General features: G+C 42.7%; 3 protein-coding genes across 3 annotated transcripts in view; 1 reads left to right on the forward strand and 2 right to left on the reverse strand.

Annotated features, from left to right (window-relative positions):
- LOC138636521 (nuclear receptor ROR-alpha A-like) overlaps window positions 1-4,643 on the reverse strand; it is a 59,561-nt gene extending 54,918 nt beyond the window's left edge. Inside the window, 1 exon segment of the mRNA XM_069724568.1 lies at window positions 4,331-4,643. Coding sequence (XP_069580669.1) covers window positions 4,331-4,487 — 157 coding nt within the window. The 5' untranslated portion in view covers window positions 4,488-4,643.
- A 5,270-nt stretch (window positions 4,644-9,913) lies between these two features.
- LOC138636532 (beta-1,3-galactosyltransferase 1-like) lies at window positions 9,914-13,670 on the reverse strand. Its single transcript, XM_069724583.1, has one exon. It carries the CDS (start codon window positions 13,241-13,243, stop codon window positions 11,999-12,001), a length of 1,245 nt encoding a protein of 414 aa, XP_069580684.1. The 5' UTR covers window positions 13,244-13,670; the 3' UTR covers window positions 9,914-11,998.
- Window positions 13,671-20,271: 6,601 nt separating this feature from the next.
- The window catches only part of kiaa0895l, a 10,971-nt gene continuing 8,742 nt past the window's right edge, over window positions 20,272-22,500 (forward strand). The window contains exon 1 of the mRNA XM_069724582.1: window positions 20,272-20,488. The gene's annotated coding sequence lies outside the window, so the exon portion shown is untranslated. The remainder of the gene's footprint in view (window positions 20,489-22,500) is intronic.

The following is a 22,500-nucleotide window of genomic DNA, read 5'->3' on the forward strand; positions in this document are numbered from 1 at the left end:
AAAAGATCAATTAAATATGAAGTTATTGAACGTCTCAGTCGTGTAAATACGGCTGCAGGAATGTGGGTCAGCAGGTTAGTGTTCAGCCTTCAGCTGATCTCAGGTCTGTTTGGGAAGCCGCTGACTTCTCTGGCTCGGTGCCGCTCGCTGTCCATCTTACATAACACCACCGCTGCCTTCAAGGACCGTCAGAAATAGAACCTGAGAAACCACGAAAGAGAGGAAGAGAGAGGAAGAGAGGGGAAGAGAGGAAGAGAGGAAGAGAGGAAGAAGAGAGGAAGAGAGGAAGAAGAGAGAGGAAGAGAGGAAGAAGAGAGAGGAAGAGAGGAAAAGAGGAAGAGAGAGGAAGAGAGGGGAAGAGAGGAAGAGAGGAAGAAGAGAGAGGAAGAGAGAGGAAGAGAGGAAGAGAGGAAGAAGAGAGGAAGAGAGGAAGAGAGAGGAAGAAGAGAGAGGAAGAGAGAGGAAGAGAGAGGAAGAAGAGAGGAAGAGAGGAAGAAGAGAGAGGAAGAGAGGAAGAAGAGAGGAAGAGAGGAAGAAGAGAGGAAGAGAGAGGAAGAGAGGAAGAAGAGAGGAAGAGAGAGGAAGAAGAGAGGAAGAGAGGAAGAAGAGAGGAAGAGAGGAAGAGAGAGGAAGAGAGAAGAAGAGAGGAAGAGAGGGGAAGAGAGGAAGAGAGGAAGTGAGAGGAAGAGAGGAAGAAGAGAGGAAGAGAGGAAGAAGAGAGGAAGAGAGGAGAGAGAGAAGAAGAGAGAGGAAAGAGAGAGGAAGAGAGAGGAAGAGAGGAAGAGAGAGAGGAGAGAGGAAGAGAGAGGAAGAGAGGAAGAGAGGAAGAGAGGAAGAAGAGAGAAGAAGAGAGAGGAAGAGAGGAGGAAGAGAGGAAGAGAGAGGAAGAGAGGGGAAGACAGGAAGAGAGGAAGAAGAGAGGAAGAGAGGAAGAAGAGAGGAAGAAGAGAGGAAGAGAGGAAGAAGAGAGGAAGAGAGAGGAAGAGAGGAAGAGAGGAAGAAGAGAGGAAGAGAGGAAGAGAGAGGAAGAGAGGAAGAGAGGAGGAAGAGAGGAAGAGAGGAAGAGAGAGAGGAAGAGAGGAAGAGAGAGGAAGAGAGGAAGAAGAGAGGAAGAGGGAGGAAGAGAGAGGAAGAGAGGGGAAGACAGGAAGAGAGGAAGAAGAGAGGAAGAGAGGAAGAAGAGAGGAAGAAGAGAGGAAGAGAGGAAGAGAGAGGAAGAGAGGAAGAAGAGAGGAAGAGAGGAAGAGAGGGGAAGAGAGGAAGAAGAGAGGAAGAGAGGGGAAGAGAGGAAGAAGAGAGGAAGAGAGGGGAAGAGAGGAAGAAGAGAGGAAGAGAGGAAGAAGAGAGGGAGAGAGGAAGAGAGAGGGAGAGAGGAAGAAGAGAGGGAGAGAGGAAGAGAGAGGGAGAGAGGAAGAAGAGAGGGAGAGGGGAAGAGGGGGACGACTGGTTCTTGTTTCTGTTATAAATTTGATCAATTTAAACAAAGAAAACTCTCCACAGTTACTGTTAGTTTAACCGAGTTTGTTCAGACCAACCAATCATCAACCATCAGTGATGTCATCATCTATCAATGATGTCATCATCCATCAATGATGTCATGATCCAGCAGTGATGTCATCAACCACCAGTGATGTCATCGTTGGTTTGTGAACGTTATGAAGCCTCCAGTTCAGATTCTGTCCGTCACCATCTTGTTAGTTCGGAGCCGTCAAATCAGTCTCTGCTTTAAACATCCTCCATTATTTCCTTTGGTCCTGGAGGTTCCTGAACGCCTCACGAGCAGTCAGTCTCTCTGCTCGCCTCCTGGCGGGGAGTTTTTCCTTCTGCTTGAACAGCTGTTACGTAACCGCCGTCGCTCTGAGGAGTTCAATGAAGCTGCATCTGACACCACCCCCCCCCAACACACACACACACACACACACACACACACACACACACACACACACACACACACACACACACACACACACCCCTCCCAACACACACACACACACACACACACACACACACACACACACACACACACACACACACACACACACACACACACACACACACACACACACACACACACACACACACACACACACACACACACACACACTCCCCAACACACACACACACACACACACACACACACACACACACACACACACACACACACACACACACACACACACACACACACACACACACACACACACACACACACACACACACACACACACACACACACACACACCCCTCCCCAACACACACACACACACACACACACACACACACACACACACACACACACACACACACACACACACACACACACACACACACACACACACACACACACACACACACACACACACACACACACACACACACACACACACACCCCTCTCCGGCCTGCATACCAACAACACGCTGCAGGAGACTGCAGCTCCACCAACTTCACTCTTCATCAGTCTCAGTTCATGCAGCTGTTTCCAATCAGACGGATCAATAATCAATCAGCTCATCAATATGAGGAGCAGCAGGATGTTTAGTTCACCGCATGTCAAAATAAAGATGTAGAAATGTCTGAAGAGATCTGGTTCAAAAATGTTCTGAATCCTCAATCAGCCACTGATCAATCATCAGAACAGCTGATAGTTATCAATATTTATCTATCAGTCAGAAATCAGATGAAGAAAACGTTTTGAGGCTCCGCCCATCAGCTGAAGGTTAATCAATGCAGTCAGCGATCAATACAAAATCAATCAAAGGTACGTGGACTCCTGATTCGCTGTCGTTGTTTCGAGTCTTTTTTTATTCGTTCCGAGTCTTTTTTGAGTTTCTACGGAGTCGTTTATAGTCTCTGGTTTCTTCACGGTGGTTTTAGAGCCTCTCCCTGGTCGCTTGGAGTCTCCCTGGTCGCTTGGAGTCTCCCTGGTCGCTTCGAGTCTTCCTGGTCGCTTCGAGTCTCCCTGGTCGCTTCGAGTCTTCCTGGTCGCTTCGAGTCTCCCTGGTCGCTTGGAGTCTCCCTGGTCGCTTCGAGTCTTCCTGGTCGCTTCGAGTCTTCCTGGTCGCTTCGAGTCTCCCTGGTCACTTCGAGTCTCCCTGGTCACTTCGAGTCTCCCTGGTCGCTTCGAGTCTTCCTGGTGGTTTCGAGTCTCCCTGGTCGCTTTGAGTCTCCCTGGTCGCTTCGAGTCTTCCTGGTGGTTTTGAGTCTTCCTGGTCGCTTCGAGTCTCCCTGGTTGCTTCGAGTCTTCCTGGTGGTTTCGAGTCTTCCTGGTCACTTCGAGTCTCCCTGGTCGCTTCGAGTCTTCCTGGTCGCTTCGAGTCGCTTTGAGTCTTCCTGGTCGCTTCGAGTCTTCCTGGTCGTTTCGAGTCTTCCTGGTGGTTTCGAGTCTCCCTGGTTGCTTCGAGTCTTCCTGGTGGTTTCGAGTCTTCCTGGTCGTTTCGAGTCTTCCTGGTGGTTTCGAGTCTTCCTGGTCGTTTCGAGTCTTCCTGGTGGTTTCGAGTCTTCCTGGTCGTTTCGAGTCTTCCTGGTCGTTTCGAGTCTTCCTGGTCGCTTCGAGTCGCTTTGAGTCTTCCTGGTGGTTTCGAGTCTTCCTGGTCGTTTCGAGTCTTCCTGGTGGTTTCGAGTCTCCCTGGTTGCTTCGAGTCTTCCTGGTGGTTTCGAGTCTTCCTGGTCGCTTTGAGTCTTCCTGGTCGTTTCGAGTCTTCCTGGTCGTTTCGAGTCTTCCTGGTCGTTTCGAGTGCTCTAACAGCGTTCTTCTCCTCTGGTTTCAGTCTGTGATCGTTTTCCCTGATAAATCTTTGTTGTTGATGAAATATAATGAAGAGGAGACGTGAGTTTGCTGTAATTTACCAGACACATGTTGTAAAAGCTTTAAAAAATAGTTGACAGTTCATTTTCTGCCGATCCACGTATTCTTATTAAAACTATCAACCAATAATGTCCTCTCTTGCAGCACTTACAGGATCACTGTTCTTTACTTGGTCTTCACTTCATGTTACAGTGAACTGGAACTGAAGATCCAGACAGGAGTTACATTCACTCCCTCTCACCTTTAAACCAATTATTTAAATCATCTGATTCAATCAAAGTTAAAGGAGCTCAGTTGGAGAGTTGGCGGGTTTTATTCCTCCACTTCCACCTGAACACTCAGCGGCTCTCAGCTCCCTCTGAGCCCGGCTCTCAGTGACCCGTTCCCGGCTTCACACGCCCCAGAGCTCCGCGCTGTCTGCGCTCCGACGCATCAAACTGCTCCGTTTGAAGTTGCTGCAGCAGCCTGACAGCTCAACACCGACTGATCCCGGAGAAACACCAAGCTATAAAAACTGGTCCTACCTTTACCGTGGCCGGACCCGGTGGACCCGGTGGACCCGGAGCTGCTGTGCGTTCTGGTTGGGGTCTCCAGGCTCGCCGGGCTCTCCGTGGCTGGTGTCGCCGGCTCAGAGCCGCTCCTGCCCGGCTCGCTCGGTGAATCCTGCGGGGACGACTCCATCCATGAACCGAAAACTAATCTCCCAGAAACGAACCGGATCCTCCTCCGCGGTCTGCGGTCCTTCTTACCGGGGAGCGGAGCCCGGTGAGCCGCCGGCGAAGCGCGGTGTTCGAGCAGCGGGAGGAGCGGCCGTCAGGTCGCTGCTGTGGGCGCCGTTGGGAGGAGGAGAAGCCGGGCTGGGAGGAGGAGAAGCCGGGCTGGGAGGGAGGGCGGGCGGGAGGGCGGCGCTGTGGAGAGAGTCCTCCCCGGAGACCCGAGACCCGGACCGGATCCACTCTGCGCGGCTGCTCCGGGTCTGACACCGAGACCTGAAGTCTGTCGGTCCGCTTACAAGTTCTGGTTGAAGAACCTGCAGAGATTTCCTGAGAGCTCGTGCAGAGAGGACTTCCTGTCTGCTGCAGGACACCTGGGACTGCAAAGGAACCTGGGTAGCAACACATGGACCGCTCGTGCAAGGTCACGTGCATGCTGTCAGTTTGTGACTGATGTCATAAAGTGTCAAAATGTGAATCTGAACACATTTTAAAAAATACCCAGCATGCATTTTGTTCTGCAGTTCTTATGTAAAGTTCAAACATCAGCATGTAAAGTTTCAAAGTAAAAGTTCTCTGCAGTAAAATGGAGCTGATGATTATTTATTCATCAATGCAACTAAATTATCTTTAAATTAAACACTACTTGAGTAAAACGTGGATTTTTACGTTTCTGGTGAATAAAAGGAGGAGCTGGAGCCACGAGTATATTATTATAATGTATCAACGAGTCCTTCTTTCATTGTAAACTTCCTAACTGTATGATTATTGTACAGTACGATAGATACGTTGTGTTTACTGCAGGTTCGGGTCTTGGTCTTGGTCTGGTTCTGGTTCTGGTTCTGGACTCTCCTGCAGCGTCGCTCCGCTCCCTGAACCCTCCGGCCGTCTTTTCAGTATCGCTGATTTAGTTTTTGCCGAACGCGGCACAATGCCTGGAACATTTTAAAAAGGAGGACTGTTGCTTCAGATTTCATCACTTTAATTAGTCCAGATGAAATTTAATAAAAAAGCTGAGCATTATGACTATTTGGAGACTGAAGCTGGCAGTCTTTCCGCCTGCAGCGGAACGCCTCGGGAACGCTCGCAAAGCGTTTCACTCATTTCCAGTTTCATCATAAAGAAACCGTCCGTGACGCTCGGCATGTCGAACACGGATCCGTTTTCATCCGTGACGTCGAGGATGAACACGCGGTGACCCTGAAGGTGCCGAGAGGTTCTGACACCGACTTCACGTACCAGATTTTAAAACGTTTTATTGCTGAGCGCCCTCTGGTGGTCGCGTGAAACAGAAGCAAGCTTTATGTCATGTGTTTACAGCGCCCTCTGCAGTCCGGAGACGTTGTTGCGGAGACACAGTTGGATGTGTTGAGGATGTCTGGGTGGACGGACGGGTCAACGAAACACGACTTCAACACGCGGCGAACAACCGTTCGTTTTCTGATCGTTTCCGTCTAAAATCTTCTGCTGCTGTTTAACAACGGAGCGTTTTTACTTCGTACGCTGAACACCTGAACGCTCCGCTTTAAGTCACGTGACGTTTTGCGTCTTTCGGCAACACTCTCTGTTTGTCGGCAACGTTCTGCGTCCGTCGTTCCTTTTCGTCCGAGTTCTTTCATGCTGTTGTCTGAAGGTATGAGCTGGTCTGTCTGAAGAAACATCACAGTGTTCACGGTCTCCATGGTAACCCAGACAGAAAACAGGATGTGATGCTAACGATAACTTGTGCTAGCTGAGCAGAGTTGCTAACGTTGGCTCGATTCACTGAGGAGAGTCTGCCTGTAACCACGGTGACCGCACACAACGATGGAGGTGGCTGTAACCATGGTAACCGTACACAAAGATGGAGATGGCTGCAGCCTCGAAATTGTCAGAAAATATAAACATTTTATATAAAGATTTTATAAGATAACACATCAGAGGAAATTTTCTTGGCCAAAACTAAAACGTGCCGAACTTTCTATGAACACGGGAGCTTTTTGTCTTTGTGGTCGGCAGCAGCAGAAACCGCTCGGTCACTCGTAGGTTTCCCAGCAGACGCCGTCGCTCGCTGAAGACTGTTGAGATCTTCTGTTTCACATCGGCGGCGCTCCAACGCTGCTGCTCACAGGAGTTTTCAGAAAATGCAAATTTATGCAGCGCGTCTTATTAAAATGCATCTGAGTAAAAAGAAAGTATTCAGTGAGTGCTAATGCGCGGCATTATAATTTTAAAACTGGCCTTTGTAGTTTGCGTTTCATCAGGCCGGCTGTGATGAAACGATTGTGACACTTTATTAGTGATTCATGTGAAGATGAGAGTCGAGGCTGCGAGCTCAGAGTTCATCTTCAGTACAGGAACGTCAGAGATGTTAAGTCCAACAGAGTCCTGCTGCAGCACAATAAACAACAACAAATACAACACCAACAACAAACAACAACAGGCTCTGCTTTAGACGAGTCTAAAAACACTTCTGAAGCCGATATGCCTGATTTATAATCAATACTTTATTGACTCTCTGAAACTAGACCTGTCACAGCAAACAGAAAACATCAGTAGAAAACAATCAAAGTAAATAAACAAAAGCTCAAACTGGTGAATTAAAATTAAGGATGTCTTCAGTGATTTTATCTCGTGAACAAGAACCTGAGATAACATCTGAGTTCCATTTGAACGCAGCACGTGTTTTTATATTAGCATGCTAACATGCTAAGCTAAGATGGCTAACATGATCAACTGCTGCCTTCAGATGGAACTCGTGAGCTCGTGGTTACAACGCGGGAAGTCGTGTATGCTCAGCGTTCAAGTAGTTAAGTTGTAAAAACACCGTTGCTAAGTAACGTGGCCGGCGTCTAGAAGAAACAGGAAATACAAAGACTCAGAGGGAAAAGATGAGGTCGTTGGGAAGATCAACATGTTCCTCAGATGTCGGCTGTTATCTGCTGAACATCCGACCAGACATGAACCTCCGTGACCTCTGACCTTTCTGGAAACGTCAGCAAACACACAACTGGTGAGCTGGAGGCTGATAAAAAAATTTGATGTCAGACGTGGTGAAAACCACAAGAGGGCGCCGTTCATACGGACTCTTTTCTGCACACGGTGAATACGAAAACTCCTAAATGAAGCAAAAAGTGTACCTTTCAAGCACGTTAGCATTAGCATTTACTTCTTGACAGCTCACATAAACAAACGCAGATTTTTTTTTTTATTGACATTAATTCTGTGTTTTTAAGTGAATCCGTTTCCTCTGTTAAACTCGTTCTGTTTTAAATGTGTTAAACTGACTGAAGCTCAGTTTAAAAAACAAACACAGTCGGTGGGAAGACAACGGCGCTCCTGCTGAGAGGAGGAAGATGCAGCCGAGCGGTTTCACAGCGCAGGACGGCATCTCCAGACTCAATAATTCATCCTTACAGAGGAGCGCTGAATTATTGAACTGAGCTGTTAGTCCGAGGATGACGCACGCGCTCTTATTCTGAAAGCAGCTTCGGTTTCTGTGATCGCCGAGCAGACGTCTGTTCGTCTCTCGGATCCGCTTTGATTCAGGAAACAGACGGACGAGTGTTCGCTGCTCTCAGCAGGACGTTGGGATCAGGAAGATCATTTTATTTATTATCTGACAGAACGTTGAATCTGCTCATCATCACAGTGAAATCTGTTCATCCAGAGATCAGAGCAGCAGATTTTAACGTGAAGAGCGAATCAAAGTCTGAGTTTGCAGTCAGACAGCGATGTTTAAATCACAGAGAACAAGAAACATATTTAATGTGGGTCAGAGAGACGGTTAGTCCTCTTGTACTGTGAAAATCAAATGATTTGGAAATTCCCACTTCAGTCCTGATGATATAAAATGTTTGTTGGTGTGCTTTGAACCTCTGTAAAAAATAAAATGATAGTGTGACATTAACATCCATCCAGGACATTGTTGGTTTGATCCACCGACTTTATAAAAGTGTTCGTGGCTTCAGGTCTGAAAAATGGTTGTTCTCTAATGATCACGGAGCGTTATCCTGACTGTCGGATCATTTTGAGCTCTTAAACTACCCGTTCTGCCTCTTTAAACTACAGTCAGAAGAACCCCACTTACCACATGACACCCATAACGCCTCTTCAGACACTATCATTTTAGCTAGTGGGGATAATAGACAAACAGCAGTCAGCTTACGTATTTTCCTTCTTCTGCAGCTAACATTTTAAAACTATCGCTGGCTAACGTTGCAGGGAAACATGCAGAAGTGTGAACCGGTCGACGAACCAGCTGATGGTGCCGCTACGAGTTAAAGGTCAATGTTTTCAGTAGCCAATCAGCTCGAGTTCTTTCTACCGACTGTTTCTAAAAGAGTTTGTAGCTTCAGGTCTGTAAAATGGTTCTGATCCAGAAGTGTCTTCAGCTGCAATACCAGCGAGTGCCACTAGAGGTCGGCTCCAAAAAGCCTCCGGCTCCATAGACTCCCATTCAACTTCTCTCATCAAATCCAAAGTGAATAAAATGTGTCCATCAGTTATCTCGGTGTTGTTAGCTAAAGTCACTCCTTCTTCTTAGTTTTCTGGAGGTCCATCTGAAAATAATCCCTCATTCATTAGAAAAGAAGATTCAAGAAGACCTGGTTTTGGGGGCGTGTCTGTTTGATTGACAGGCCTGTGGTGCAGTCAGGTTACAGCTATCGGTGGGCGGGACGTAGTATCGTCAGGTTTCCGATCAGATCGGTCAGATCCACCGCTGGCTCCTCCCCCAGCTCGTCCAAATATGGTCACTTCCTGCTCCGAACCGCTCCGAACTAGCAAAGATGGTGACGGACAGAATCTGAACTGGAGGATTCATAACGTTCACAAACCAACGATGACATCATTCTAATCTTGCTCTAAATCAAAGGTCACTAATAACTCCGGTTGTCTGAGTAACACGAGGACGGATGATGATGAAGGACAGTGTTGTAGTTCTCAGTTTGACCTCACGGTGGCAGCGTTGTCTTGGTTAGTCAGCCTGTTTAACTCGGACAAAAACACAAGACAAAAGTAGAATCTGATTTTATGTAGTTTTTATCAAATATATTTTGTCTTTTTTATTTTTTTTTTTACAAAAATACGTCTTTTTTACACAAATAAAATTTCTACAAGGGAACAGATGAATCTTAGAGAAAATAAGGTCTGATATTGTTTGATGCAATGTTCCTGTCACCTGTCCAGTTTATCCTGAAGTCCACTCCTGCAGAGACATGAAGGTTGAAACTCCAGAATTTAATGACAAAAACATCAAACTTAACATTTAGAGCACTTCAGAAATCTGTAAAGTTTTCACATAAACGAGGAAATAATCAGAAAGTTTAGAAACATTAGAAATAGTTTAAAGCAAGAAGAATATTTCAGAATCTGAACTTTTTCTTCCATTAAACTGAAGAACAAACGGTCAAAGTAAAAGTCCTGATTAACCATATTAAAGACTAAATTAACATTAAAATTACTTCTTTTTTTTAAGTGCATCGACTTTTATTTTCTTAAATATGAGAACATAAATGTAACCCTCAAAAAATATGTCAGCTGTTTTATTAAATGTGTTTCATTAAAACCTCCTGCTGTGAACAGAAATAAAGTCAGAGATCATCAGTCACATGATTTAAGGACTTAAATGTCTCTTCCAGAAGTCATCAGTCACTTTGATTTAACTACCAACACTGTCTCCATCAGAGCTGTGATGAAATTAAAAATCAGGATTTTAACAGCTACTAAACAGACAGGTTTGAATTAAAATGTAGATTTTTTTTTACAGCCTGTAAAATGTTTAAACATCTAATGTGTAGTTAAATAAACTCATCAGAAGACACGTTTTCTCATCTGCTGATATTTATTTGTGACAAACGCCTCATTAAACACTTTTAACATCATTCAGTTGCAGCGCACAAAATGTCCACCAGGTGTCAGCGAGCAGCTTCAGCTGACAGGAAACAACAGTCTGATAACTGATCAGTTTGTGGGTGCCAAAAGAGGAAACACTTAAAAAAAAAATTGCAGTGTCTTAAATAACAGTTTTACAAAGTGCTGCTGATTTAAAGCAATTAAAACATTAACGACGTGAAGACAAATGACTCAGAAAGACAACATGCTGATATAAATCTCCTCAGACTGTAAAATAAACAAATATCCAATATAAAGAGGCCACAAAGGTGCTGAATTGAAACCTCACACATTCATTTCCTGTCACAGAGTTGCTCAAAGAAAAAAGCGTCTCACACTGGTCATGTGACCGCGGCATGCAGAACCAGATCTGTTTTCAGGAAACATGAAAGCGGTTTTCTGTCAAACTGGTATTCAAATGCAAACATGTTGCTGCAGGATCGCAGAGCTCCTTCATCTTTGTCTCCGTCTCTAAACAGGCTTCTTCAACATAGTCAAAAAACAACAAAAAATATACAAAGAGTAAACAAACAAAAAGGAAATCACTTCCTTTTGTGACGGGACAGCATAAAACACAGTGTTGTAAATAACTCATCGTGGCATTTTATTTTGAAGAATAGCAGCCAAAACAATCACCATCATTCAGCAAAAAACTTAAAAAGAAATAATCGTTTTATTGAAGGAAAAGTCGGTTGAACAGCACAGAGTGTAATACACCTGTCAGTCCACGAGAGGAAGAAGGTCAAAGTGATTGAACCACAGACTGTAAGTGGATATAAGAGCTTCCGGCTCTGAAAAAAGAAGCTGCAATCCCAGCGAGTGCCACTAGAGGTCGGCTCCAAAAAGCCTCCGGCTCCATAGACTCCCATTCAACTTCTGTCATCAAATCCAAAGTGAATAAAATGTGTCCATCAGTTATCTCGGTGTTGTTAGCTAAAGTCACTCCTTCTTCTTAGTTTTCTGGAGGTCCATCTGAAAATAATCCCTCATTCATTAGAAAAGAAGATTCAAGAACACCTGTTTTTAGAGAGCCACAACGATTTCTTTTCGCTAATGGAAATAAGTTACTCACGTAACATAACATATTTAACTTACAAAACGTACATTAAGTAACTTACGTAAGTATGTAGTTTTACTTATGTAAAATCACTTATCTGAACCCAAACCGTGATTTTCCTAAACTTAATAACGGTAGTTTTTGGCACCTAACTTTTCACACCTGGACGAGGCAAAGTGTGACGCTGACACGGCGTCCTCTAGTGGACCGACATGGCAGTCGTTGAGTTTCTTGATCCAATAAAACTCCAGACTGCAGACGAGTTCCCTTCAGCATGTTTGAGCTTCACATCTTCAGTACTGTTAAAATGATCTAAATAAAGTTGTTCTGTCTCAGTTTTCTGCCTCAAAGGCTGGAAGAGTGTTTAGTTTTGATCCGACAGAAAAACGAGGAGGAAATAGAAAATAAATATTTCCCATAATCAGCAGGTTGTTTGCAGAACCAGGATCTAAACTTCATAGAAAAATAGAATAAATTTGGAGCTGAGAAAATTCAGCTCTGGTTTTTAATATATTCCTTCGTGTAAGAAAGTTTTGTGTTGTCCGGGATCAGCAGTACGGACCCGGTGTCTTGAAGTCTTTCCAGACCCAGACCCGGTCCATGTTGGAATCGGTTGTGGTGGTGATGATCCTGGAGAAGGCGCAGCGGCTGTACGCCACGGGAAACACGTTGAAGTGGTTCCAGTTGGGCGGGTCAGTGGGCGGGATGCCGAGGTACTGCATGCACAGCCCCAGGTACACGTCCTCGATGTACAGCGCTCGGACGTGTCTGGACGCCTCGATGAGCTTCTTCGGGAGGTCCAAAGATACGATGTAGCCCAGGCCGAGGGCGTAGCGCGGGTACTCTGCCGCCGCGAACAGCTCCACCGGGACGTACCACTTGGAGCTGGTGTCCCTCAGGACGGCGCCGCCTCTCGCCACCAGTCCCGTCATGTAGTCGGTCTTGGGAGCGTTGACGAGCAACCCGACGAGGTTGGGCACGTTGAGGAAGGTGTCCGAGTCGATCTTCATGGCGTACGAGGCGCCGGAGCAGTACGCGTCCAGCCACTCCAGCATCACCATGGTCTTGATGGTGAGGTTCTTGTAGGAGTCGATGAAGTCGGCCTGGATCATGTCGTGGTGCTCCCGGCTCTCCTGCTGCAGCTCCTCCTGGAGCTGCGCCGCCCCGTGGCTGGACTTCAGCCCCAACAGGAAGAAGAGCTTCACCTCTCGGCCCTGGACCGGGCTCTCGCTGCCCCACGTGCTGCGGATGATGTCGCGGTCCCGCCGGTTGTGCGGCGCCAGAGGAACCATAAGGACCACGAAGGGCTTCTCCTGCTCACAGCGCTGAGGCTCGTTGATGGTGAAGTGGTACTCGGCGGGGTACTCCACCACGTACGGTCCGGGATCCACGTACGGGACCGGCGTTGAAGCCTTTGTGTTGACCTCCTGCGGTGCCGGCGGGACTTTCTCAGTCTGAAGGAGAGCAGTGGAGCGGGTCTTGGGTGCAGCAGCGGCGGAGGTGGAGGCAGAGGTGGAGGTGGAGGTGGAGGTGGGCTCAGGTGCAGATCCAGGACCACCGTTGCTGCTGTTGAACTCGGCCCTGTTGACTTCGTCTACTCTCTGACTTTCAAACGGGATCCACCAGTGGGCTGAGTGAGACCATTTGGGCCTCCAGTCGGGCACCATGTCCTTTATGTTCGTGCTGAAAAAATAAAAAAGCACGGCGAACACCAGGATGAAGAAGAGGCAGCGGCGGCGGCGGGACCAGGCGGCCCATCTGTAGCCGTCCGCCGGCTTCCCTTCAGTCATCATCTCCTGCCTGAAGAAATTATATTTTCTTGATTCCTGTTGTTCTAGTTTTGTACACTCATGGTTGAAATGAACTTATTGTAAGTCTTTGGATAAAAGAGTCAGATAAATGTAATGTGATGTAATGAAATGAAATGTAATCTAATGTAAAGTAATGTAATGTAAAAAAAGAGAAGGCAGCGAGACCGAAGGTTTGACGGATGGAAAAACAAATCTACTTTCACATCTCACCGAGTCATCTTTCACTTTTTGTTTTGCAGAAAAGTTGCTTCCTTCCTCTTCACCACTCCCTCTGTATACTTCAGAAAAAAGTCTTCATGAAACAAGAAGTCATATCTTTGTAGACATTCCTCCGTTTACAGAAGTGATGTCGACGTGTCCTCTCTCACGCGAGGCAGCTTAAACAGCGACATTAAAAGACGTCCTTCCTGCTTCCTGTCACCTCTGCTGCTGCTGTTGCAGTCGATCCAGTAACCATAGCGCTGTGTGCCTCTCCTTACCTGCAGCACAGCCACACCTTTTGCTGGCTCCGCCTCTTCCTCCCCCCTCGGTGGTTTCTGCCTTAAAAGCCAATGAAGAGCTGGAAGTCCTCCGGAGGCTTCGGGTGACGCCTCCTCCTATCTGAGCTGTTTATTTGTGTCACACCTACATGAAGGACAGAGAGCACATGGACACCTCGCTGTTGGATTATTGATTAATCTGTGATCATGTGCCACAAAGATCCCACACTTAAATATGAGATTGAAGAATTGAATTGAAGAATGATCTGTAAAATGTGCTTAATGTTTTGGAATTAACACGTTCGTTCTTCTGCGAAGCTTCTGTTGGATTTACAGCTGATAAACTTTCATTTTAGTCTCATCTGATAATAAAACCCATTATAATGTGTGATCAATAACTCTAACACCTAAATGAGCCCTAAATGTCCAATTATTCCAATATCACAGTTTGAATTTATGTTTGTGAAATTTATTTGACAATGATGAGTGAAATATTACTTTTTCTTAAAGTACTGATCACTACTGGTGTACGTTCATGTTGTTGCAGGTTATCTGTGACCTTTAAAAATATTCTTAATCTGTTTAGGAATAAAACTAAAATTACAAAAGTCAGATAAAGAACATTGTGGTGTCGTCGTATGCTGCATATGCTGACATTTATGAACACGTCCAAAGGTTTTCATGAATGACAATTAATGTCTTGTTTAACAAAAATGTTCCCCAAAATCAAACAAACAGATTTTTGCATTCAGATCTCGTGGTGTGCAGATATAGTTTGTATTGTCGACCTTGGAAAGATCTTATTTACCTCCAAAACAAAGTAGTGCTCACCACAAATACATTTAAAAGTCTCTTCTACTGGTACTTTTAAAACTTTGATACAGATTGAATTTGTATGGTAGAAACAGCTGTAAGCACCGACTCTAAGTAGGAACTAAAGAAGCAGCCGGCCGGGCAGCATGTGTTTCCTTCATGTTCGCGGTGACAGAGTGCTGCACCTGTTACCTGTTCTCATGATCTGTTCGCTTTCTGCTGGAGAGGTTTCATCTTTGTGACCGTTGTCCATCGTGGAAGATGAACAGCTGAGCAACAGCAATATTTAAAGAGACTCTGATACTAAACATGGTGTTCTTCTTCTGGAGTGACAACAAAGTGATCAAAGAAGACTTGTTTAAAAAAAGAGATTTTTTTTCTTCGTGACATATAGAGATTGCTAGATTTGATCCTATTTGCTCCGAGCTAATCAACAAGGTCATTTGTTATCGTGACGTTACAAATTGTATAGATTGTCACTAAATGTTCACCTGTACGATGATTTAAGCCTTTGTAATATTTTACAGTAGTTATTTGAACTATTTTAGCGCCTCCATCTGAGGCAGCGTTCTCCGTATCCAAGTGAGATTAGAACAAATAACCGGCCTTTATTGTGTGAATGCTGATTCAGCATTTACACTATTGACATCCTGTTTCTGACGCTTGTTTTGGTCACTCACTACGTCTATATACTCACCGATTTCAAACATTCAGGTTTTAAATTCGGCCTCACCTGCTCCTGATCACAAGGAACAAAACTGCACTCGGTGGACTCATCGGCCTCCTGATGAAACGATCTGGTCTTTCAACTCCTCGCTGCCAAATGAAGTCACGCTTCAGTGTTTGTGTACCGGTCATGTTTGTTGCTTCCTGGATTGCAGCCTGTTCAGTCATCAGCTCACGTCTGCATCGCCTCATGTGCGTCTTTTGTTCAGTTTGATTATAAAATGAATTTCTTTTTGTTAAACTCTGGTGTGCTTCGTCTTTGCTGCGGCCAAGAACCGGGTCGTAACACAAAATATACTAAATTAATATAAAATGCTCGTCAAAACATTTCAACATTTTAGTTTTAGTCATACATGCACATGTGTGGGTGGGTTATTGTATATACAGGAAACAGGAGAGGCGGGTACAGGAAACAGGAAGAGCACACGGTTCAGAGTACAATCACCAGGCCAGAACTACACAACACAACAGATTTCATGGAAGGATTGTTATTCATCTTGTACAACTACATCTCTTCAATAAACTTCAATCAAACATCAACAGACTAGTTCTCATCTCAATGATCTGCGTAAGAACTTCAACTCCACCTGTGACTGATGGAGAAAAGATTAGCATTACGTCCACTGTTAATATCCCTCCAATCTTAGCTACAAGCATTATGAAGAATTCTGTTGCTGTTAATGACAAAAATTAAAATGTTGAAATGCTTTGATGAGCATTTTATATTATTTTAGTATATTTTGTGTTGCGGCTAACAGATCATGAGAACAGGTAACAGGTGCAGCACTCTGTCACCGCGAACATGAAGGAAACACATGCTGCCCGGCCGGCTGCTTCTTTAGGATTAGAGATCTAGTTACTGAAGGAAACATTGAAGAGGACGTCCTCACCGTCCACTACGTCTTTTAGCCTGTCTGTCCCAAAGCGAGCTGAAATTTTTAAATGTATTATTGGTGAGCACTACTTATTTCTTTAAGTGTATAACCATAAAGCTGAAAAATAGATTTCAAATGAAATATATATCAGTTTTAAATGTCTTTAATGTTCTACAGCGTAGAAAAAAGGCAAAAGTTCAGGAACCCTTGAATGACTTGGTGTGTTTATACATTACAGTTTACTGACAAAGACCACGACATGCATTATGAAGCTTGTTTCTAGAAAAACAAGTAAGAGAACCATTAGCTAACTTGGGTTTTTGTTTTGGAGGTAAATAAGCTCTTTCCAAAGTCGACAATACAAACTATATCTGCACGCCAGATCTGAATGCATAAATCTGTTTGTTTGATTTTGGGGAACATTTTTGTTAAACAAGATATTAATTGTCATTCATGAAAACCTTTGGACGTGTTCATAAATGTCAGCATATGCAGCATACGACGACACCACAATGTTCTTTATCTGACTTTTGTAATAACCACGCTTTCATTTCTAAACTTTGCAGAGATGCAGAATACATCCGGGACAAGCTGTTAACTGACCAACACATTCACAGCTAGCAGATTTACCAGTTAACTGACCTGCAAGTATCTGAACTGGCAGAAAACCAAGCAGACGACGTGAGAACATACAACGTCCACACGGAGAAGCTTTCTGCTGTGAGGTGACCGTGCTCAGCACAGAGTCTGGATGTTCTTTACCATGAAATATTTTATGAAGAAACTTTCTCAGCCTGAACATATTGATCCAGCTGAGGGGCGTTCCTCTCTCACATGGATCTGCACCAAAGGCTTGAAGATTATTACATTTCATTACCTTTCAAAAATAGTAGTAAACGTTAGTAGTCGAGATGCTTTCGCCCAATGGAACATGTATTGTCACCACGATTATGTTAATATCTGGATAATAACTGCATTACTACACACTGTGATACCGCTTTAGCTGGAGGAATATTAGTTTGTCATCTAGGCTTTGCATCGGGGGATGCCTGGTCTCACAGCAGCTCAGTTTCACAGTAGTTTATTGTGTTAAATCAATAAAGCTGCTGTTTCCCCTCATAGCTGAGAGCTGGGAGGATAACTGACCTCCTGCTGCTGAAGATGCTCCAACCAACAGTGACATGGTGGAACAGTTACAGGATGTGTCTGTGGCATAAAATGGTAGAAATGTGTTTGTGTGTCAGCAGGTGTGTATCGACCTGTCAGGTTAAAGGTCTGGTGACACCCGGCAACCTTCAACCTTAAACAACCTTAAACAACCTTAAATAACCTTAAATAACCTTAAACAACCTTAAACAACCTTAAACAACCTTAAATAACCTTAAACAACCTTAAACAACCTTAAACAACCTTAAATAACCTTAAACAACCTTAAACAACCTTAAACAACCTTAAACAACCTTAAATAACCTTAAACAACCTTAAACAACCTTAAATAACCTTAAATAACCTTAAATAACCTTAAACAACCTTAAATAACCTTAAACAACCTTAAACAGCCTTAAACAACCTTAAACAACCTTAAACAACCTTAAACAACCTTAAATAACCTTAAACAACCTTAAATAACCTTAAACAACCTTAAACAACCTTAAATAACCTTAAACAACCTTAAACAGCCTTAAACAACCTTAAACAGCCTTAAACAGCCTTAAATAACTTTAAACAGCCTTAAATAACCTTAAACAACCTTAAACAGCCTTAAACAACCTTAAACAGCCTTAAACAGCCTTAAATAACCTTAAACAGCCTTAAACAGCCTTAAACAGCCTTAAATAACCTTAAATAACCTTAAACAGCCTTAAACAGCCTTAAACAACCTTAAACAACCTTAAACAACCTTAAACAGCCTTAAACAGCCTTAAATAACCTTAAACAGCCTTAAACAGCCTTAAACAGCCTTAAACAACCTTAAATAACCTTAAACAGCCTTAAACAGCCTTAAACAGCCTTAAATAACCTTAAATAACCTTAAACAGCCTTAAACAGCCTTCAATAACCTTAAATAACCTTAAACAGCCTTAAACAGCCTTAAACAGCCTTAAATAACCTTAAATAACCTTAAACAGCCTTAAACAGCCTTAAATAACCTTAAACAACCTTAAATAACCTTAAACAACCTTAAACAACCTTAAACAACCTTAAACAGCCTTAAATAACCTTAAACAGCCTTAAACAGCCTTAAATAACCTTAAATAACCTTAAACAGCCTTAAACAGCCTTAAATAACCTTAAATAACCTTAAACAGCCTTAAACAGCCTTAAACAGCCTTAAATAACCTTAAACAGCCTTAAACAGCCTTAAACAGCCTTCAATCCTTCCAGTGGAAGGTGAAATAGTCAAAGGTGAAATATTAACCACGACGTGCTTCACAGGTATGAAGTCCTGAAGAGCCGGTTTATGATTCACTGCATGAGAAGAAGACGTTCCCGCTGCTTAGGAAACAGAAATGATTGATTAACGTGGTAACGAGGATCTGGTGGGAGACGTTGAGATGGACAGGAAGAGGCCGGCGGAGAATAAGACAACGCTAACAACCCTCAGACAGTCTGACTCTGGGGAACCAATTCACGGTGACACAAAGAAAACCCACCTGGTGTCTCCTGACCTGAGGCCTTCTTCTGTCTCTGACGGTGAAGCTCCGCCCCTCTTGAAACGTGATGTCATCAGAACACCTCGGTACCTCCTCCTAATTCTGATTATAATGCTTTGTAACAGGTTTTTTTTATTTGTTCGTGGTTAATGGAAAATTTCAAAGGTGAGGCTCGTTTAAACGAGTTAAACAGAATGAAGGTACTGAACACTTCCTGTCACCGATAAATGATCAACGCCTGCAAACCGATCGCTCAGGATCAGTGGAGTTGTCGGCTGCTGTTTGCGTAACCTGGTCGGAAGTGTTTGCAGGTTGGAGAGCGTCGCTGTCCGAACGCTGCGGATGTTTCAGGCCAATAACAGTTCGGAAAAATTCCAAACACGAGAGCAAACAGTTTGAGACGTTGGATTTCCAGCAGGAAGTAGTTTGCAGCAGTTTCTGATTTCAGGAGTTAATAGAAAGCCGGCTGCTTTTCATGACTGAAACTTTTTTTTTCAGACGAACAAAGTCGGAGAAATATTCTTGAAAATTCTTCACAGGTTTTCTGCAACTAATCGAGACCTACGGGACGTCATGTTAATGCAAATCACAGCAGAAAGTGTAATACACCCGGCGGTCCACTAGAGGACAGCGTGTCTGGTCAGGGTTCAATTCGGTGCAAAAAAGTCCATTTGGATTTTTTTGCAGTAATGATTTGGTGCTGGTCTGTTTTCCTAAAGCACGTGATGTTTGAAGCCTCTGAGAAACTAAGCCGCCACACTGCCCTCTAGTGGACTGCTGGGTTAATACATAAGGATGTGTAAATGGGAATACATGGAAACGCTGCATTTCTTCTGGTTTCACCTGTTTTACAAAACTCTAAAGGGAATTTCCCACTTTACTGCCGAATTATATTAATTTGACCATAATTTTACTTTATTTTGAAAAATTATGTTGTTTGGTTTCACTGATAATAACATTGAACAATTTTATAATTTTACATTATATTATTAATTATTCAGACATTTTAATTGATACGATTTATTTTTGCATTAATATTATTATAAAATAATTTGGATGGTTGACAGCCCTTTCCATAAATCATATCCAAAAATATGTTTTTTTAAATGTATTATTATTTAAGTGATATTATATCTTTATTTATAATTCATCTAATTGTCTTATGGTGTATTTAGACAAATTATATAATGACGTTATTGTGTTTTGCAATCAAAACAAACTAACTAACTAATAACTCAGGGCAGGTCTGGCGCCAGATTGTATCAGCGGGAGGGACACTCTGTGATTGGTTGTTCCGGAGTGGAAGGGTTAAAACTCCAGTCAAACAGCCAATCACAGCACCGTAGAGGTCAGCGCGTGCTTCCTTCTGGATGATCCAATCGAGCACCAGCACGGTGACCACAGTGACCATCCACGCCCACTTCCGGCTGTACGCGCTGACGCAGGAGTGCGTCAAGCCCGGCGTAACGCGTCATATCTTCCAACTCAGCCGCCGCTTCCTGGCCGGCCCAGGCAGCCGCCTCAGGCCCCGCTCCTCCCTGAACCGCTATCCGCCCAGCGGACCGCCGTCCCCCGGTACAGGAGAGCCCCGCTCCGCTCAGAGGAGCCGCCGCCGCGATGAGCGGATGAAGAGGCTGAAGACCACAAATCCTCCGCGGAAGTCCCGGTACTCGCTGCTCGGTTCGTATCTGCTGGAGTTTCAGGAGTTTAACGGATTTGTTTTGTTCTGCTTCTCAGACTGGAGGAGATTTACTGTCTCTGACGAGTTCACGTGTTCATGTTCACATGTTCATGTTCACATGTTCATGTTCACGTGTTCACATGTTCATGTTCACATGTTGGTCGACCTGCTGCTGATCAGTCGATCAGCTGTGATCAATGATACTATGATCATTAATGCTATGATCATTAATATTGTGATCATTAATACTATGATCATTAATATTGTGATCATTAATGCTACAATCATTAATACTATGATCATTAATACTGTGATCATTAATGCTATAATCATTAATACTGTGATCATTAATACTGTGATCATTAATATTGTGATCATTAATACTGTGATCAATGATAATGTGATCATTAATACTGTGATCATTAATACTGTGATCAATGATAATGTGATCATTAATACTGTGATCATTAATACTGTGATCAATGATAATGTGATCATTAATACTATGATCATTAATACTGTGATCAATGATAATGTGATCATTAATACTGTGATCAATGATAATGTGATCATTAATACTGTGATCATTAATACTGTGATCATTAATACTGTGATCAATGATAATGTGATCATTAATACTGTGATCAATGATAATGTGATCATTAATACTGTGATCATTAATACTGTGATCAATGATAATGTGATCATTAATACTGTGATCATTAATACTGTGATCAATGATAATGTGATCATTAATACTGTGATCATTAATACTGTGATCAATGATAATGTGATCATTAATACTATGATCATTAATACTGTGATCAATGATAATGTGATCATTAATACTGTGATCAATGATAATGTGATCATTAATACTGTGATCATTAATACTGTGATCATTAATACTGTGATCATTAATACTGTGATCAATGATAATGTGATCATTAATACTGTGATCATTAATACTGTGATCATTAATACTACGATCATTAATATTATGATCATTAATACTACGATCATTAATATTGTGATCATTAATGCTATGATCATTAATATTGTGATCATTAATACTATGATCATTAATATTGTGATCATTAATGCTACAATCATTAATACTGTGATCATTAATACTATGATCATTAATACTGTGATCATTAATGCTATAATCATTAATACTGTGATCATTAATACTGTGATCATTAATACTACGATCATTAATATTATGATCATTAATACTGTGATCAATGATACTATGATCATTAATACTATGATCATTAATACTGTGATCATTAATACTGTGATCAATGATAATGTGATCATTAATACTGTGATCATTAATACTGTGATCAATGATAATGTGATCATTAATACTGTGATCATTAATATTGTGATCATTAATACAGTGATCATTAATACTGTGATCATTAATACTACAATCATTAATACTGTGATCATTAATACTACAATCATTAATACTGTGATCATTAATACGGTGATCATTAATACTGTGATCATTAATACTGTTATCATTAATACTGTGATCATTAATACTGTTATCATTAATACTGTGATCATTCATACTGTGATCATTAATACTGTTATCATTAATACTGTGATCATTAATACGGTGATCATTAATACTGTGATCATTAATACTGTGATCATTCATACTATGATCATTAATATTGTGATCATTAATACTGTGATCATTAATACTGTGATCAATGATACTGTGATCATTAATACTGTGATCATTAATATTGTGATCATTAATACTGTGATCATTAATACTGTGATAATTAATAGTGATCATTAATACTGTGATCATTAATATTGTGATCATTAATACTGTGATCATTAATACTGTGATCAATAATACTATGAACATTAATACTGTGATCATTAATACTGTGATCATTAATACTGATCATTAATACTGTGATCAATAATACTGTAATAATTAATACTGTAATCACTAACAAGCAGTAGCTAACCTGAGTAATAAGAT

This window comes from Brachyistius frenatus, unplaced genomic scaffold (assembly GCF_029030835.1).
Source record: "Brachyistius frenatus isolate BFR_SWC_R1_liver_20210118 unplaced genomic scaffold, ASM2903083v1 Contig_382, whole genome shotgun sequence".
NCBI classification, from domain to species: domain Eukaryota; kingdom Metazoa; phylum Chordata; class Actinopteri; family Embiotocidae; genus Brachyistius; species Brachyistius frenatus.

Excerpts from the sequence above, each read along its gene's own strand:
- LOC138636532 (XM_069724583.1), bottom strand. The coding sequence starts at position 13,243 with ATGATGACTGAAGGGAAGCCGGCGGACGGCTACAGATGGGCCGCCTGG.